The 19,035-nt window shown below is 36.8% G+C and overlaps 2 protein-coding genes across 6 annotated transcripts; both read left to right on the forward strand.

Moving 5' to 3' along the window:
* The first annotated feature begins 425 nt into the window (after positions 1-425).
* ganc (glucosidase, alpha; neutral C) lies at positions 426-8,100 on the forward strand. Of its 3 annotated transcripts, none has more exons than XM_027172381.2 (24): positions 426-645; positions 825-887; positions 976-1,078; positions 1,254-1,381; positions 1,469-1,645; positions 1,741-1,762; positions 1,982-2,048; positions 2,140-2,236; positions 2,395-2,578; positions 2,923-3,070; positions 3,703-3,938; positions 4,039-4,165; positions 4,345-4,424; positions 4,536-4,679; positions 4,755-4,851; positions 5,491-5,592; positions 5,689-5,932; positions 6,376-6,440; positions 6,514-6,590; positions 6,688-6,762; positions 6,895-7,008; positions 7,301-7,413; positions 7,498-7,598; positions 7,730-8,100. In XM_027172381.2, exons 1-24 carry the CDS (start codon positions 581-583, stop codon positions 7,834-7,836), a joined length of 2,736 nt encoding a protein of 911 aa, XP_027028182.1. In that variant the 5' UTR covers positions 426-580; the 3' UTR covers positions 7,837-8,100. The 3 variants fall into 3 exon arrangements, with proteins under 3 accessions (XP_027028182.1, XP_027028184.1, XP_027028183.1); XM_027172383.2 differs by having other exon boundaries at positions 427-645; positions 1,731-1,762; XM_027172382.2 differs by having other exon boundaries at positions 431-645; positions 2,926-3,070.
* A 187-nt stretch (positions 8,101-8,287) lies between these two features.
* On the forward strand, positions 8,288-18,885 carry capn3a (calpain 3a, (p94)). Of its 3 annotated transcripts, XM_027172390.2 has the most exons (21): positions 8,288-9,588; positions 10,387-10,456; positions 11,683-11,801; positions 11,902-12,035; positions 12,171-12,339; positions 12,787-12,870; positions 12,952-13,046; positions 13,126-13,203; positions 13,324-13,484; positions 13,997-14,166; positions 14,360-14,371; positions 14,522-14,730; positions 15,351-15,387; positions 15,704-15,781; positions 16,025-16,082; positions 16,166-16,230; positions 16,448-16,516; positions 16,593-16,671; positions 17,575-17,691; positions 17,810-17,868; positions 18,038-18,885. In XM_027172390.2, the coding sequence occupies exons 1-21, from the start codon at positions 9,337-9,339 to the stop codon at positions 18,062-18,064; spliced, it is 2,142 nt and encodes a 713-aa protein (XP_027028191.1). In that variant the 5' UTR covers positions 8,288-9,336; the 3' UTR covers positions 18,065-18,885. The 3 variants fall into 3 exon arrangements, with proteins under 3 accessions (XP_027028191.1, XP_047677448.1, XP_047677449.1); XM_047821492.1 differs by lacking the exon at positions 8,288-9,588 and having other exon boundaries at positions 10,241-10,456; positions 17,551-17,691; XM_047821493.1 differs by lacking the exon at positions 8,288-9,588 and having other exon boundaries at positions 10,244-10,456.
* The last annotated feature ends 150 nt before the right edge of the window (positions 18,886-19,035 follow it).

Below are 19,035 nucleotides of genomic sequence, written 5' to 3' on the forward strand. Positions count from 1 at the left end.
TACATGTCTTAAAGATATAAAGTTAATAAACTAATCTTCATCAACTTACAAAAACTTACAAAAAAGCTTAATTTTGAAATGTTTCTTTCGCTCCATCAGTTGTTTCAAAAACTAATGCAACTGAGTTAAACACTCATACGTTGATGAAATCATAACCATTTTCATCTGTGGCTGTATCAGTTCAGTGATTTACGCATGCGCAGTAACAACAGCTCATCGGTTCTCAGTATGTCGGACTCGGACGCGTCCGAAAGAAACAGTTCTCATCGGTTCTCAGACGCGTCTGAAAGAAACAGTTCTCAGTTCAACAGCTCGAGCTCACAGTTCTCTCAGCACAACATGTCAGTTCAGTGTACAGGAGTTATATATACTCCGGGACATTAGTTTATTTAGAGTAGCAGGGGCTGTCAGGCATGAAAGTGAGTAACTTTAGTAACTTGTGGATCAGCGCTGACTCAAGAGGCGAACAGTTTAGAACGAATCAGTCCGATTTGGTGAACTGGTTCATCCAGTTCCCTAAAAAGAACCGGTTCAAAAGAACGATTCGTTCACGAACCGGCCATCACTAGTACTTGAAGATATGAACACGTTCAGCATGGCGGATTTGGTCGTAGACAAGAGTGATTCAACAGACGAGCTACAGAGGTGTGATGTTATATCCGTCAAAATCTGTTCAATGCAAACAACAGTGCAATGCGTTTTTTATTCTATACCCGCTTGTTTATGCTATAACCGCTTGTTGTAGCTTGTTAGTTTCACTTTCAGTGTCACGTGACTGAATAACACTAATCATAACAGCATGCATGAACTTTGTTCCTTTTCAGCCTCGTTCCAGATGATGAGGGTAAAGAAAAATTTAAGAGAGCCGAACACACCATGTTTTACAAGTAAGTTTATTAAGCAATGCAATCCAATACATAGCTACTGATGCAAACTATTTACTTGTTTGAATGATGCTTTGAATAACTAACACAGGAGACAGAAAGACAAAGCAGGGTTTCAGTACAGAGCCTTACTGGACACTTTAATCCTGCTGGAGAGAGGAGCAGCTGTCGAGCTGTGTCATTACAACTCTCAGGTACTCACCTCACTGTTTCTCTGTATGTGTAGGATAGATGACTGATGATGATGGCATAATAAGCACCAGTATTAACTGCTAAACACAAAGCACAAAGCACTGCATGCAGATGTGCACATGCAATATACAGACAATACAGATGATTAACAATGAAGTGTCTGTCTACACTGAACAGGAACACTTGCTTCTCCTAATCCATGAAATTCCTAATGGAATTCTGAGATTTACGATTGATGAACTGCAGCCTGTCAGAGCACGATATAAAGCTAAAGATGTTTTGATGGGAGAACCAAAATATGAGCAGTAAGTATGTTTTATATGTATTGTCTTGAGATTAGTTAAAAAAAAAAAAGCCTGTATGCTTCCTATCATTTATTTTATGTCTTACAGGTTGAGGATTGAGTGGAGAAAAGCCGACTGTGTTTCTCTGACATGGGGTTCGGGGCAGTACCATGTCCAGGTCTTTGCTTTTCCGTTCAAACTCGAGATTCTCTATGGGGACGAGGCATTGCTCACATTTAATCCCGAAGGCAGATTCTGCTTTGAGACTCAGTCTAATTCAGCCAGGTATGCATTCACTTTATATGCATGTTGTCTGTGTAAAAAAATTTTTTTTACCTATTACCTACACTAAATCCTATTTTTCTGTGAGCCTTTTACAGGCCATCAACTAGTTCACATCAGGCAAGAATCTAATATATACACATTACATACTGCATTATTATTATTATTATTATTATTATTATTATTATTATTATTATTATTAGTAGTAGTAGTAGTAGTAGTAGTAGTAGTACTACTACTACTACTACTAATAATAATAATAATAATATTAGTAGTAGTAGTAGTAGTAGTAATCATACAGTATGACTGCAAGTGAAAAAATAAACTGTTATTTTACAGGGCAAAGAAAATACTTCAGGGATGTGGAAAAAGACATTCAATCAGTTTCAAGACGTCAAAGGAAATGGTGTGTCTGCCTTGTGTTGCTTTAGATTCCAATTTCAGTTTGAGACTTAAGAATGCCAAGCCTTATATCACTGTCATTATTTTAAATACAGGGCCCAGGTCAGTGGGAATTGACCTTAAGCTCCATGGTTTCTGCCATGCTTTTGGTATCCCTGAGCATGCAGATTCTCTCCAATTGAAGGACACCAGGTAGAATCAGGATTTAATATATCAGCGCCCTTAATATGTTTGCCCTTCAACTGAAAAATAAAAGTGTATATTGATTACATTATATATATAATGTTCAAATATATAACTTCATATACCATATTAAAACAGCTTTACTAATTTGATGTGTGCTTTTACAGTGGCAGTAAGCCATATCGACTGTACAACCTGGATGTATTTGGCTACAAGATAAACAGCAGATTGGGTCTATATGGTTCTGTTCCTCTTCTGTTAGCTCACAAGCTAGACAGGACACTGGGAGTCTTCTGGCTTAATACCTCTGAAACTCTTGTAGATCTGCAGTATGGCTCAAACTATAAGAAGGTATCATTCCACATATTTATACCCTGTTGTCAAGGTCTAATGTAAGCCACACAGTTCTTGTATTTTGTGGGGTTCCTCTTTATTTCACAAAAATAAGCTAGGTCAAATACATCTTGCACTTTGTCGTATTGCAAACCACTATGGATATGTCCAGCCATCCTAACTCATATTTCAGTAACTGATAATCTTGTAACATAACTCATAATTGGAGCACATGAGTGTATGACTCTGTGAGTCTCAATCAACTAAGCTAGATCTTTTGGTAGTTTAAATGAAGTGAGAAATTTGGATGTCATTGAATGACGATACCACCTCCATTGTACTATATATGGTGTGTTTTTCAGCAGGAAGAGGATGACCCACCAGCAAATAAGAGCAGGGGAAATCCCCAAATTGATGTGAGCTGGGTGTCAGAGAGTGGAATAATTGATTGTTTCATACTACTTGGACCTTCACCCTCCCAAGTGTTTTTTCAGTACGCACAGCTCACAGGTACTTTTAATAACAGATATTAGGATTTATACTCTAATAATGCCCAGCATTTAACTTTCTGCTGATCTGAGTTTCTCTATCTTTGGTTCTGAGGTCAATTTGCACATTCTATTACTGTCTCACAGAACAAATATAATTCCATTTTAAACAATGATTCAATTTCATGATGCAAAAAACTTGCACCCAGCAATCCAGTTCTTTTTTTAATAACATGCATGAGTCAAAATCATTATGTGCTGTTCAAGAATATTGGGACTGTGTAGTCTTGCTGCTGAGTACAGGTACAAAGTATTTGCACGACAATAGTGCTCAGTATACCGACATGAGTAACCAGGATAAACATGGACATGCTGTTTGTTCATGTGTTTTGTAATGTGTTATAAAGGTAACTGACCCAAATTTGACTTTAATCAGTGTTACATGTTGGTAGAGCTAATAGAATGTGAGTGGTGTGGATTAAACAGATTTGTAGTTATAGATTGAGTGTATACAGCAGTAGTAAGCACTTAATTTCACTTGAAGATCGTCCACTTTTCTGGTGGGTTACATTCCCAAACACACTTCCGGTTGATATTTGTAAAGTATAAGTAGTAACAATAATCATGTGAATGTCTTTCTTCCTTTGTTGACAGGATACCAAGCCTTGCCACCTTTGTTTTCTCTGGGATATCACCAGTGTCGCTGGAGCTACAAGGATGAAGAGGACGTGAAAGCAGTGGATGCTGGCTTCGATCTCCATACCATCCCTTATGATGTAATCTGGCTGGACATAGACCACACTGAAGGCAAACGTTACTTCACCTGGGATTCCAAACTGTTTCCTAACCCAGTGGACATGCAGCTTCATCTACAGAGAAAGAACAGGAAGGTAGACAAGCAAAACTCATGAGATTCTTTCTACTTTTCTTTTCTACGTTTTTAATGCAATTATGCAGTGTCACAATAGTTTGCTTCTTTATGTGTTTTAGTTGGTGGTTATCAATGATCCCCATATCAAGGTTGACCCAGATTGGCCTTTTTTCTGTGCATCCAGAGATGGAGGCCATTTTGTAAAGGACAGAGGAGGTGGTCTTTATCATGGATCATGTTGGCCAGGTATTGTAATGTTTTATCATATCTCAGCATTTCCCAATTTCTGTCTCAAGTCTGGTTGTTTTTCTTTTGTCTTATCAAACTATAATGTTGATTTCTACAATTCCAGCCTTTCAATAATCTTTCAATGATCAAACTGTTGGTTTGAAAGTTACAGGTTTGTTCTTGTGGTGTATTTTTAGGTGATTCCTGCTACTTGGATTTCAGTAGCTCAAGGACAAGGTCGTGGTATGCCAGGCAGTTTTCACTCGACAATTATAAAGTGAGGATGAGCAGACTAGTTGAAACTTTTTTAAAGCTTTATCCAACCCTATGCATTTTACTAATCTGTATAATCCTTAACTGTAAATTATCCAATGTCTTTGTGGATAAGGGATCTACAGACTCCTTGTTCGTGTGGAATGACATGAACGAGCCCTCTGTCTTTTATGGACCCGAGCAGACAATGCCTAAAGACGTGCTTCATTGTTCAGGCTGGGAACATCGGGAATTACACAACCTGTACGGTTTCTACCAGGTTGGAGCAGCCATAAATTTTGTATGTGTGAGGCTATAGACAGCACAGCTAATCACAGTAATATTCTCTTTGCAGCACATGGCTACTTTTGAGGGTTTGATAACTCGCTCTTGTGGCTTGGAGAGACCATTTGTTCTGTCACGCTCCTTCTTTGCAGGGTCTCAGAGAATGGGTAAGTCAAAGCCTGTGGGCCATTTGTGTACACAATATGTACATTTTTGTACATACTGCACAATGTACAGCTCTTTTGGCATAGGAAATCTAAAACTTTGTTTTTCATTTGTTGGTCATCAATTTGGTATTTCATGATAAAACTGTATGGTTTAATGGTGAAAAATATGGTTAATATGATTAGATCACCGCAAAAAAGTTAACAAACAAAATTTAAAAGCGGGTAAAAACACAACACTGAGCATGTTCATTTCTCAGTCTGTACCAACCCTTAAGATTACTTTCTTTAAATAACAGCGAAAAAAATGTTTTTATGGCAGAAACAGAAAAACTCTTTAATTAGTTCTAATTAGTGAAAATATGAGATGCCAATATTTTAACAGAAACAACTTATCAGTTTTGTTTTTATTTACATCTCACACATCTTCCATGTTGGTCTCATCATGACAGGTTTTAATTAGGTTGCAGTCTCTTTGCAGTTATCCCTTTAATGTTATGATCTACTTTTAAGACATTGAAGAATAAACTAAAGCAACAAGTTCTTGTGCTTTCCTTTTGGCTCAAATATGGCTCAATATTTTAAGGGTACAATGGAGAAATACAGCAATGTTGAGCTGATTGTTTTTTAATTTGTCTACAGGTGCTGTATGGACAGGAGACAATGTTGCTACCTGGGAGTATCTGAAGATCTCAATCCCTATGTTGCTGTCACTGAGTTTAACTGGAATGCATTTTTGTGGGGGTCAGTTTACCACCTTTAATGATAATTGAAATTATACCCTGTCATGCTTTATGTATCATGTATCAATGTGTGTGTGTGTCTTCTGTATGTTTGTAGCTGATGTAGGCGGCTTTGCGCAAGATCCTGACGCTGAGTTGCTGTTGCGATGGTACCAGGCGGGTGCGCTGCAGCCTTTCTATAGAGGCCACTCAGCTAAACAGACCAAGCGTCGTGAGCCCTGGCTGTTTGGGGACACGGTCACTTCAGCAGTGCGAGCAGCAATCCAACAGAGATATTGCCTCTTGCCTTATTGGTACACTCTCTTTCACCTAGCCCACACTTCAGCGTTGCCCCCAATGAGGTATTACTTTATTGGACTGATGAACTAATTACTGCATACATTAAAATGAATGCATTAATATTCCCAAGTAATTATTTCAGTAAAGACATCTGCAAAATATTTTTAATAAAATAATAAAGTATGAAAATATGAAAAATATAAAATACATAAGTACATTATGTATTATGATAAACATAATGTAGTTGAACTGACTTTAATTTAAATGAATTGTGAGTCTAAATGCAGAAGTGCAGTTTCAAAATCAGAATATTCTACATAAAATCCTTATCACCAAATGGGAACAATAAAAAACAGTTTGTTAGGTATTATACACAAGAATAATTAATACAGGATAAACCTTCTTGCTGCCGTTTTGGTGCTAGTGTGGCTGTGGGCTGATGTATTGATGAACTGAACTTAGATTAATAGATTTTCAAAAAGCATTTTTTTTCTGTTCATCTCAGACCACTGTGGGTGGAATTCCCAAAGGAGACAGAAACCTTCACTGTAGAAAACCAGTACATGATTGGTAAGTATGATGTTATTGTACAGAATAAATTGCATTGTATAATGTTCTTTAATTTTGCTGTGTGTGATATCAGGCAATGCTCTCCTGGCTTGTCCTGTGACTGACCCAGGAGTCACAAAGGTCAAGATTTTACTGCCAGGGTCAGATGAGGTCAGTCTAATGCTCCTCATGCTTCTTAATGTAGTTAGCAGTGCAACATTTACACATAATGTACAGTACCTAAGATGCATGTGGTTTTGTGTGTTAGCTGTGGTATGATGTTAGCAACGGTGATGTGCACAGAGGAGGCAAGATTCTTTCACTTCCTGTGACTCTGGAGACGGTGAGTCAATGCTCCATTACAGTACACACACACCATACAAACCACATGCAGGCGACAGTAAACACCTTCTTTCGGAAACCTCACCTGTCTTTTATGATTTGTTTTCCTTATCGTGCTTTGTTTGTTTTCCAGGTACCTGTGTTCCAGCGTGGAGGAACAGTTGTGACGAGGAGAACAGGCTGTGGTTCCTGCACTGCTGATCTCCTGCAACATCCCTTCACTCTCACTGTAGCCCTGGACCTGGAGGTGATCATCCTTATTAGCAGTATCTTTATATAGGTTTAAGTGTTTGCATCCCTTTACAATGTATCGGGAAACATAGATTGAATTAGATTTTTCCTCAATTCTGAATATTATAATCCACCAGCTCTCCCCAACACAACACCTCTCACAAATTATGGACAAAGATTGACCGACCTTTCTGTTGTTTTTGTTTGTGTGATCAGGAACCATTGTAAAACTTTTTATTTTATTTCATTTTGTCCTTTTAAATGTGATCCATGGTTTCCTTCCCTACTTATGAGTACCTGCATTACAGGGCAATGCTGAAGGTCTGCTGTATGAGGATGATGGACACTCCTTCAACTACAGGGACAAAAAGCAGTTTTGTTTGCGTAAATTCTCTATGCATTCTGGCAGACTCCATAGCAGGTAAGTGTGTGTACTGATAATTTGTAATTACATTTTTATTATATAGTCTGGATCTTATTCACCTGTGCTATATATAATGTTTAGCTGTGCAGATGAAGAAGGTTTCTTTATCACCGGGGGTAAGTTGGAGTCAGTGGTGATTCTGGGTCAGAAAAATGTGAAAAGGAAACCTACTCTTCAATCAAGTGAGACATATTTACATCACTTTGCTTATTATAAATACCATCTAAAGACACATTGTTTTTAGCACCATTTAATTTTGACATGGAAAAAAAAACCTTTATTCTGTACTAACCCTGTCTCTCTCTTAATCCAGTTGCAGGGAATACCACAGTCACGTTTCAGTTCCAACCAAAGCAAGCTCTGTTGACGCTGACTGGTTTGGACCTGGATATACACACAGATTGGGAAATCAGTATATAACAGCATATTTGTAGGTAGTTTTTTAATAAACAGCAGGAAAACAGTTCAGGGTCTGCTATAGTTTTTATAGTATTAACAGTCATTTTATTTTTTTATAGTTTTTGCAAAATAGACACATAATTGAGATCAAAATATCTGGATGGAACTCAAAAGGGAAATTGAAAATTGAAGCATTGTAATCTATCATTCCTGTTTTTATGTTAATGATTGGCTATAAAGCCCGGCACTGTAGCCATGATGATTTCTATAAAAAGCTAACATGGACTGTTTGTTTTTTTTTGCATAAAATCATGGGGAGTCAAATAACCTGTCTCTGATATTTTGTATGTGAAAAATAAGTTATTTTTTGTTGTTGTAAGTGCAAGCACACACATACACACACACACACACATGCAGCAGCACATGTGCTTTTGCCTTTTCGAATTGTTTGTATTCTTTCAAACGCATAGCATCATATAGCGTCATATAGCAACAAATGGTTGATCATTTTAAAGGAAACCAGAGGCTCTATTATAAAAATTGTGGGACATTTTGTCTACATTATTTGAGTCACCATGTTCTTCTGTCTGATCACCTTCATCCTATGGTGAAACATTTCAATCTTAAATTGAGTGGATTCTTCGAGGATGACAAAATCCCCAGCCACAGTGCATGAAATTTTAGTGAGTATGAACATTATATGAAAGGAGGTTTTGTTAAAATTGAGGACTATGCTAAGGATTTGGATGCATGACAAATGTTTTTGTCCTCAACAAGATTTCATAAAATTCATTACATATTAAAGATAAGGATACAGGAACCAAAAGTTTCAGATTGGATCTCTTCTTAGTAAGAGGAATAAATCTCAGGTACTTATTTAACACTTATTGACAGTCGAAACCCACCATAAAACATTATTAACTCACCGTGTCAAGATATTCTGTTAAAATACACATTAAAAAAGATTAGAAAAGATTTTAACTAATGCAGTTAGATTATGCAATCTGTTTATCACTTGTAACTTGTGAGACTTGGAATGAGTTTGCTTTGGCATGGTGGTAGACATGCATGGGAGTCAGGCAGCGATTCTGTGCTCTAGTAATGCTGAGACCGCTCAAATCTGAGCTGCATTGAGAACAGGTTTAGAGAGCTTAAATGCTTCTGCTGAGGTAGGCCATCCCACCAGCTACTTTTTGCAGCTCTGCTCACCTTTGTATCCCCCCTGCAATAATGGCATGAGAGCACTGGTGCTCATTGTTCTTCAGCCAATGGGAATGATCCAAAAGACTTTAGCTATGTGTATGCATATGTGCATGGAGAGTACACATGTGGCATGAATGTCTTTTGCCTCAAACCCTGGTCTCCATTCCATCACCAAGGGAGGTGGGCGTCATTTAGCAGGACAGCCAATCGGAGTTCAGCGTTTTGGATTTATGCCAGGTATTTTAGGTGTCCAGTGCCTAAATGTTGTTGGCCAAAGGCTGTTTCTACAACACCAAATAAACATTTTCGTGAGACAAGATGCCCTACACACCATCAGGGTTTATTTGTGACCGGCTAATCCGGGAAAGAGAGAGAAAGGATGGAGAAGGATCTGTAAACAAACCTCTTCGGTTCAGTGGCCAGGACTTTAACACCCTGAAACAGGATTGTCTTCAGAAAAAGGTGCTATTTGAAGATGATACATTCCCAGCAACTGTGGACTCTTTGGGGTACAAGGAACTGGGCCACAAGTCCAGCAAAGTCAAGAACATTGTCTGGAAAAGACCCAAGGTACAGTAGAGCTGAGAAGGGGACGGCATGGGGACAGGGATTACTAGTTTAACTACAGAACTGGTTAAGGTTTAATTAAATATATTTATATATGAATAAATTAATAACTTTTTACAAAATTGGAAATATGTTTTAAATACTTATATTCTTTAAAACTGTAATGAGATTCATAGTTTCTAGATTCTTTGGGTCATATGAATCATACAGTAATCACAGTTTACCTTTGTGGTTTAGATGGACAGAGCAAGTCGAACACTTAGTACTCTTTATAATAGTCTAATAAAATGAGATGCAGGGAACATTTTTAATATACTATGTAAGGCTTGGTCAAGAATATATGTCAGTTAATGGACATATAACTCTGGGAATGATAAAGGTGCATCCTTAGTTTTACCATTTTATCATTTTAATCCTAAACGGTATGTCTTATTTATTACAGCACACTTAATATAATTGAATGCAACTGATGTATATGTCACACGTATTTAGGAATACAAGAAGAAAAAATTCTTTGGGAAATACTTTGCATACTATATATTGGTCACTCCTAATAGTTGGTAGTTTAAAACACATAGGTATGATGAAAAGTTCAATTGATATTATACCGTGATATAAGTGCTTACTACTGCTGTATACACTCTATCTATAACTGCAAATCTGTTTAATCCACACCGCTCACATTCTATTAGCTCTAACAACATGCAACACTGAATTATACAAATTCACTAATAAATATGATTATTTCTGTGTAATTTACTTTCTGGTTTAGTACTGATAATGCATTCAACTGCCTTGCAGGATATTTGTGATAATCCACAGTTCATTGTTGGAGGTGCCAGCAGAACAGACATCTGTCAGGGAGACTTAGGTAAGATTTGTTCAAAGTAATTGCTTAATTAGATTACAGAAAATTCTGTAATGAGCCTGTCACCTGTGTCACGGTTTTACATTCCTGCCAAACCATGCTATAATTTAATACAGTAGGTGCTTTCTGAGGTGCAGTTAATAGGCTCACAGCCCAGCAGGGGCCCCTTGATATTGTGACTACTTTAGTGGAAGGGAATCTGGCTGGCAGCACTTCTCATTGTTGTGTACTCTATACAAGCAATCAAAAGTGACTAACGTCACAAAGGTTGTGTATAGGGCAAATACATGGGGCATTCCATTGTTCATCCAAAAAATGCTGAGTTCAGCACCGTGGGCCTTTGTTGTTTTTTTTTGCATACATATTCAGTAGGGTTTAAAAGTCTGAGACTACAGTGAAACTCTAGGAAATAAGCATAATGATTCAACGGTTCAATCATTATTTCTAGGTCACTGTATAAGGAAAGCTCATTTATCATACACTATACTTCGTACTGAAAAGTGGAGAAGATCCTGCTTTACACTCAGTTGTGTTGATAATATAATTTTTAATTAAAGCTATAGTAAATTAGAAACAAATTAAATATAGAAACATTCACAAGAAGTCTCATATTCTTGGATCCCACAAAAAAGTATTTAAAAATGTATTGATCTTTAATTAGTATAGTGTCATTTGGTAGAATATTTGAAGCTGTCATCAAATAAAAGTGTAAAGTCTAGTTATATATTAAAAAAGATAAATATATCTTCCAGATAAAGTCCCATTTTATTATTCATTTATTCGGCTTAAGGTTATATAGTAACTATGGTTAACTACACTGACTAGTAATGATAATACTAGCACTTACACTGTAAATTGTTAGTGAGAATGTAAGTTTATTGGAAATCTTGGTATATGGCAGATTAGAATGTAGTTTTGCATCAGAGTTATTATATGATGTATTTTTTCAATCTAATCTTGCTATAGCTGTGATCTTATTTGCATTAACATATTCTGATCTTATAGGATCTTCATTTTGTTTTCTGGTTTGATTTCTGCATTGTATTGGGTATGAATTGAATGTCTGAACTGTGTGTGTGTGTGTGTGTGTGTGTGTGTGTGTGTGTGTGTGTGTGTGTGTGTGTGTGGCGTATTCCTGCTTCACACCTATTATTCCCAGGATAAAGTGGTTAGTGAGGACAAGTTAATTAATTAAATGTTTTATTTAACATTATTTCTGGTCTCTATAGGAGACTGCTGGCTGCTCGCTGCCATTGCTTGTCTTACACTGAACGATAAGCTACTGTATCGGGTTGTTCCTCAAGAGCAGAGTTTTTCTGACAATTATGCAGGAATCTTTCATTTCCAGGTTTGTGCTAGTCAACAAAATTGGTCTTAAACCATGTATTTATTGATTTTTTTTAGATTGGTAGCATTTCTAACATCTTGTTCTCTGTTTATTAATGCAGTTCTGGCGTTACGGTGACTGGGTGGATGTTGTTGTTGATGATCGGATCCCTACCATCAATAACGAGCTAGTGTTCACCAAGTCTGCTGAGAGGAATGAGTTCTGGAGCGTTCTTCTTGAGAAAGCATATGCCAAGTAAGACTCTCACTTTCTTTCATCATGCTGTTCATATGTACTCTTAAATCTTAAATATGATTTTAAATGATTATACAGGAGAATGATTTTAAGATATGGTGTATCTCAGAGGTTGTTGTGCCTATCCTTACTCAGACTGCACGGTTCCTACGAGGCTCTGAAAGGTGGAAATACTGCTGAGGGGATGGAAGACTTCACTGGAGGAGTGACTGAGTTCTATGAAATGAAGGAGGCACCTAAAGAACTTTACAAGATTATGAAGAAGGCCTTAGACCGAGGCTCCCTCATGGGTTGCTCTATTGACGTAGGCTATACAGAATATAGAAATCATTCATAAACATTTACATTTTAAAATGTTCACTGGCAATGGACAACATGACAAAACTTATCACAAAATATGCTAAAATAAATTTCTGCTATGAATATATATCAAACATATAGGCTTGCTAACAAACCAACAATAAAACAATAATGTTGAATTTAAAAGGGAAACTGAGTTTTAAAAAGCATTTTGATATCTACAATATTTTTAATCAGTTCATAGTGAAAATATAACCAGCTGCATCCATTAATGAGCATAAAGTACTGACCCACAACTGTAATTTTTTTAAATGTAATATTATAATTATTATTATCTTGATATTAAATACTCGTATTTGTAAGATGTTATGAAAAAAAAATCTCTTTTTTTTACAGAAAAGCTATAATCTCCAGCATGGTAATAACAATGAATATTGTTGTTTTATCCCAGGCGTTGGTCCCAGCACGTCTGGAGACTCGCACTGCGACTGGGCTAGTGAAAGGTCATGCCTACTCTGTAACTGCTGTGGGTGAGGTAAAGGGAGTGTAAGAAAGTATGAAAGTGTAGTTTAAGTGTGATTGAAGCTGTTTGTTTTAACATTAACTGTGATTCTAGTGTAAACAGAGCATAAAAAAAAAATCTAAAGTGCATCTGGTGCGTCTTCGTAATCCATGGGGCCAAGTGGAGTGGAACGGACCTTGGAGTGATAAGTAAGTTCTCACAAATAATCACTCTCAAAAGTACACCAGCAGTATTATTAAATGTATAATCCCGTTTGGCTGTATGTAGCTCAAAGGAGTGGGAAAGCATCTCTAAGGAAGATAAAGAAAAACTGCATCTACAGAATGCAGAAGATGGAGAGTTCTGGTGAGTAAATCTACAGAGGTCTGATTGAATTCTGTAACAGTATAAGCAGTTCAGAGAGTAGATATTCATCTGCCAAAGGACAATGACATTTCAGCAGAAGTGTTTTTTAATATTGTATAGGATGTCTTTTGATGATTTCATGAAAAACTACACCAAGATAGAAATCTGTAATATGACTCCTGATGCACTGGATGATGATAAGCTCCACAAGTGGACAGTGTCTATGAATGAGGGTCGCTGGGTAAGAGGCTGCTCTGCTGGAGGCTGCAGGAATTATTTGGGTAAGCAGTTAAATCCATGACCTAAATGATAAGTCTTAGTTGTACTCGGTTTAGGTAATGATATGTACAGAAAATTTAATTATTCCATGGTTATTTATTTTTAAAAAAAATGAAAGAATTCCAAAAGCTTTGAAGGAAATATGAGTGTAGTCCAGAACAGTGAATTTCTAGCAGTGTTTGGTAGAGATTCCTAAGTGTGGTTAAAGATTGACAAGTTAGAGTTGGGCATTAGACATTTCAGATACTGAATCCAGACACATAAGGATACAAACGCATACGGATTACATTACAGAACATCTATTTTACATTCTAAAAGGTAAAACTCTAAAAAGATTGTTTAACATTTAAAATTGCCTATTAAGCTATCTTAATTTTTTTTTTTGAGAATGAAATATTCTAAACTCTCCAAGGCTTGTTGATATAAAATAGAATTGTTTTTCTTCTGCAACAAAACATATAAACAATATTGTGCAAATATTATATATACTAACTATATATACCACTCTGTGTAGACACCTTCTGGACAAACCCACAGTACCGCCTTCGTCTTCTGGAGGAGGATGATGAACAGGACAACGATGAGGTGGCCTGCTCCTTTGTGGTGGCTCTCATGCAGAAAAACAGAAGAAAAGAACGAAAAATGGGTGCCAATTTATTCACTATTGGATTTTCCATCTATGAGGTACTTGGCTTAAGGTCATGACAGCAAATAGCTTCTATTTCATATTTTCTTTACTCTAGTGCTTAAACAGTATTGAATTTGAGAGTAAAATTTTTTAATGGTATTTTAAAAATAACGGTATACCATCTGAAAATGTAGTAATATTAAAATAATTATATTTATTAAGTTAAATTGTCATCTTTTTTCCCCCTAGGTGCCGAAGCAGGTATGAAAAATGACTGTGTGCATGCTCTTCTTCCCTTACCGGTTTTACCTGAAACACAAAATTTTTTCAAGAATTTGTGTCTCTCTGTTAAGTACATTACATCGTACTGACTGATTTTGTAGCATTTTTTTGTACTGCTTTGTCTGTCAGATGCAGGGTAACAAGCAGCATATGCAGAAGGAATTCTTTCTACTGAACTCATCCAAGGCTCGCTGCAAGGCCTACATTAACCTGAGGGAGGTGACACAACGCTTCAGGCTGAGCCCTGGGGAGTATGTCATTGTGCCTTCCACCTATGAGCCCCACCAGGAAGGCGAGTTTCTCCTCCGTGTCTTCTCTGAAAAGAAGAACGTCTCTGAGTGAGTGGGATAGACAACTGAGCGAGTTTTGAGCTGTACAACACAAAGCACTGAGAGTCAGAATTACCAAAGACCAAAGACCAAATTATCATTATTTGTCTATTGCTGTGCTCCAAGCCATTCATAAGTCACCTGCTAAAAGTAAATAAGATGTTTACCTACTGTACAACTTTAACAGGAAATCTTAAATATAACCAGTTAATAGAAGCAGAACTTCTCAACATGCATTTTTGAATTAGCTGGAGCTCATGCCTTCTAGGCGCATCAAAGAGAAACCTTATTTTATAAGTCTTTGCTTATGCCAGCATGTTACTATATTTACTGACTCAGGGCTAGTGTGTTCATGCTCAAGTTTGACATGATTTTAATTCACTTGTACATTTTCAAACACACAAAGAGTGCTATAGTATTAACTACTGTATATATGCTAAACTCTTAATAAATGCATTCTAGAAGTACATATAGAAAGTGAAAGGACTGGACAGAGAAACAAAAAACAGATGAATGTTAATGTAAGGAAAATGTTGGTGATAGAGCAAGTGACATGTCCAGTTATGCTTGTTAATTTATTTACATTAAAAAAATTAATTAGTGACCCCTATTTGTTGATTTCTACTTAGAGAAATAGAGAACAGGATTGCAGCTGACCATCCAGTGGTGAGTGTTGAACGTCTATATATCTATCTACGCATAAAATCTGCTATAAGACTGAAAGAGTTTTATCTCATTTAAGTACATTGTCTTAGTCCTTATATATTATACCAAAGATTATTAGTCAGTAACTTGATTGACCGATTGTTGGCTTTATTTGCATTAGGAGTGTTATCTGGTTGCTTCATGTATTCACGGGTGAAATTGTTTGAGGGTTTGTCTTAAAGCATCCTCAGCAAATTATCTTTGAAAATAATTCTTACCATGTTATGAACATATGATTTAAAAATGTTTGGTCTGTTAACTCTGAATGCTAACTCAGCCAGCTCCAGCCTCAGCAGGGGAAGAGACTGAGGAGGACCAGCAGTTCCGCACCATTTTTCAGCAGATAGCTGGGGATGTGAGTACAAGGAAGACAAAAAGCTCTGGGTGGGCACTGAGTATGCTGCTGGGGTGGGAACCAACCAGTAAAAAAAAATCTACACACGTGATAATTACATGCATGGTCATTTATGAATATATTTTGCATTGTTTTTTTTTTTTTTGGCTTTTCATATTTGTACTTGTTTGCAATAAATGTATTAATCTGAGCAATATAATATAATTTTACACAGTAGTCAATGAGTTCTTTCTGATCATACAGGAAATGGAGATCTCGGCTAACAATCTGAGAAATGTCCTGAACAGAGTGTTGGCTGATCGTGCGTATAGTTCTGTTATTATTATCAATTGTGGTTACATGCATTTATCTACAAAACCAACTTCACTTTGTCCACCTTTACAGACAGGGACATGAATAAAGAGGTGTTCAGTTTAGAGAGCTGCCGTAGTATGATAGCCTTCATGGACGTATCCTTTGCTCAAGAATGAAATTTTTGGTGATTGAAAAACAAAATATTTACATGAAGTATTTCACTGTATTACTTTGTAATATATACTGCATATAATGAACCATACTTCTTTGATTGAGCGACAATTCTTTTAAAAGAGCTTCTACTTTATTTAAATGTTTTGTAAGAAAATATAAGACATAGCTTTCTATATTGACCTTGACTATGATATTCAGATGGCTGGAACAGGCAGACTTAATCTACAAGAGTTTAAACAGTTGTGGAATAAGATCAAAAAGTGGCAGGTTTGGACTTTTCTATTTTCTGAAACATTGCTCATCCTGTAGCTACTGCACAGACTGACAGACTTTTCTCCTGCAGGAAACCTTTAAGCATTATGAAGCTGAGCAGACTGGCTTCATCAGCAGCTACGACATGAGGAACGCCATCAATGATGCTGGTAAGAGTCATACAATTATTTCAAATATTAGCACTGGCATTCTGTCCGTTTTAATTTGCTAAAACTGTTTTAAACGCTCTGTGGTAGTTTTGTATTCTCTGGCATGGAGACCTTCTGTGCTGCTGCACCACAACAGTATTAACCAGTTACTAAGGCTTGTAAGAATTGTGACATGGCAGTGCACATCAAAAACTACTACAGTATTCTGATGCAGCACTCAAATAATACCTCAAATATAACAAAACTATTGTTACAGTTCAAGCCTGTTGAAAGAAAATGTATAGGAGACCTAATTTGAGAATGAATACTAATTTTATGTATCTCAGAAATTAGAAATGCAAGCGTTTACAGATAAACATTTCTTAATTAAGCAATATCACACGAGTGTGCGGCTAATCTCGTTTCAGCTGTAGGTAATCATAGCTGTGCCTAAACAACACTCTGGGTCATGTAAAATCGCTTTTATACAACAGTTCTATAAACAACAACAACAACAAAAAAATAATACTGCAACCAATAACATTTTGGATACAATATGGTGAATTGTGTTGCTCTTCTAGTTTAAAGTGACCCTGAAGATTCTACAATCATTGTATAGCCAGTCGGTTAGCTGGCTAGCAAGCTAACTGAGTATGCTGAGCAAGCTAGCCAGCTCATGTTGATTTGTACATTCCTTTAACATTAATCCCAAGAAATTTTACATGGCGAATTTATAGAGGTGGAGTAATAAAAACTGAAACTTCCCAGTGAGGTTACACTCATAGGCACATTTGGAAGTGTTGTATAGAGTTGAGCAAATGTCCTAGACATATACATTCTTTTTTTGTTTGAAGTTATTTTGAAACCTGAATTCATTCTAACTGACTTTTCACTTTGCAGTCATGTGTGTTATGTGTCATTCAGGGTTCCATCTCAACAACCCACTGTACAACATCATCACAATGCGTTACGCCAATGAGAACATGAACATCGACTTTGACAGCTTTGTCAGCTGTCTTGTTCGTTTGGAGGGGATGTTCAGTAAGTGGCATCCATTTGCATCTGATTGAAATTGATCACAATGAAATCGAGAATATTTCCTCTGATTCCGATAAAATTCTTTACTGTACTTAATAAAGCTTGGTCTGCTTCTTCACAGGAGCTTTCCAGGCTTTTGATCAGGATGGAGATGGCACTATCAGCCTGTCTGTACTGGAGGTATAGTGCACACATGCCAGTTTAAAAGGGAATTTGTTTAATGTTCCTCAGCTTGAGAATATACAGCTCAACAGTCACACAGACCTTCCACACTTTTACTATTCATAGGGATTCTGTTCTGTTCTGATTCTATTCACACGTTTGACTCTGAACTGTTGTTTTCTCACAGTGGCTCCAGTTGACTCTGTATGCCTAAACACACTCGAGATCCAGGTGAACTCCAAGAACAGGACCAGAACCACCAGCCTTTACCTCAAACTCAGTGTTCCTATCATCCGCCACTTAATCCTTTATATTTTTAGCCAGTTATTTACAGTCTACACCTAAATGAATCATTACACCATTACACATTCCAGAGAATTCCAGAGTCAAGTACAGGTAAAATGGCAGTCATGTAGTGATGGGCAAGACGTCATTATCTCTTCAGCTGTTTGAAAGCAGGTTTTAGACTAGGTTAGAGGTTTTGCAGTACTGATGTCTGTTGAGTGACAAGTCCTGAGGCTCATCTTCTATGTAATCAATTGTACCATTCAACTCTAGAACTCTTTTAAGCTATTAACTATTTTACATTATTTACATTGTTACTGCAGCTACCTTTTGCAGATGTTCATACTCCTTTCATTTTGTTCTTCTTTAGGGCTGTCTTCTTATCTTTCTCACATATTTACCCACACCGGAAACCTCTTGCTTCCTGTCACAATAGAGTACCTCAGATTTTCTTTTAATACATCTGTGCTGTTTTTTTCATGATCTTTTACCAACTGGCTATAATAACCAAATCCATAAACTTGAATTAAAGATCAGTTTACTTTTTCACACACACACACACACACACACACACACACACACACACACACACACACACACACACACACACACACACACACACACACTCATTTTGTAACAGCCACCTTTCAGGCTAGTTCTCGTTTGTTGTCGGAAGATTCCTCTGTATTTGTTTCCACATGCTTGTTACCAAGATGTTTGGTGGAAAACCATTAATAGCCAGAGGAAATACCTAACATAACCCACTAAAATGCAGAACTCAAATGTGTTCAGGGTTTGTTTTCACTGCATATGTGAAGATTAAACTTAGGCTTCTTTTGGTGATGAATATATTTACGGTTTGGTCAGAAAAGTGTATTTAAGGTTCTTAATCTCTTTAAT

Source organism: Tachysurus fulvidraco, chromosome 12 (assembly GCF_022655615.1).
Source record: "Tachysurus fulvidraco isolate hzauxx_2018 chromosome 12, HZAU_PFXX_2.0, whole genome shotgun sequence".
NCBI lineage: Eukaryota > Metazoa > Chordata > Actinopteri > Siluriformes > Bagridae > Tachysurus > Tachysurus fulvidraco.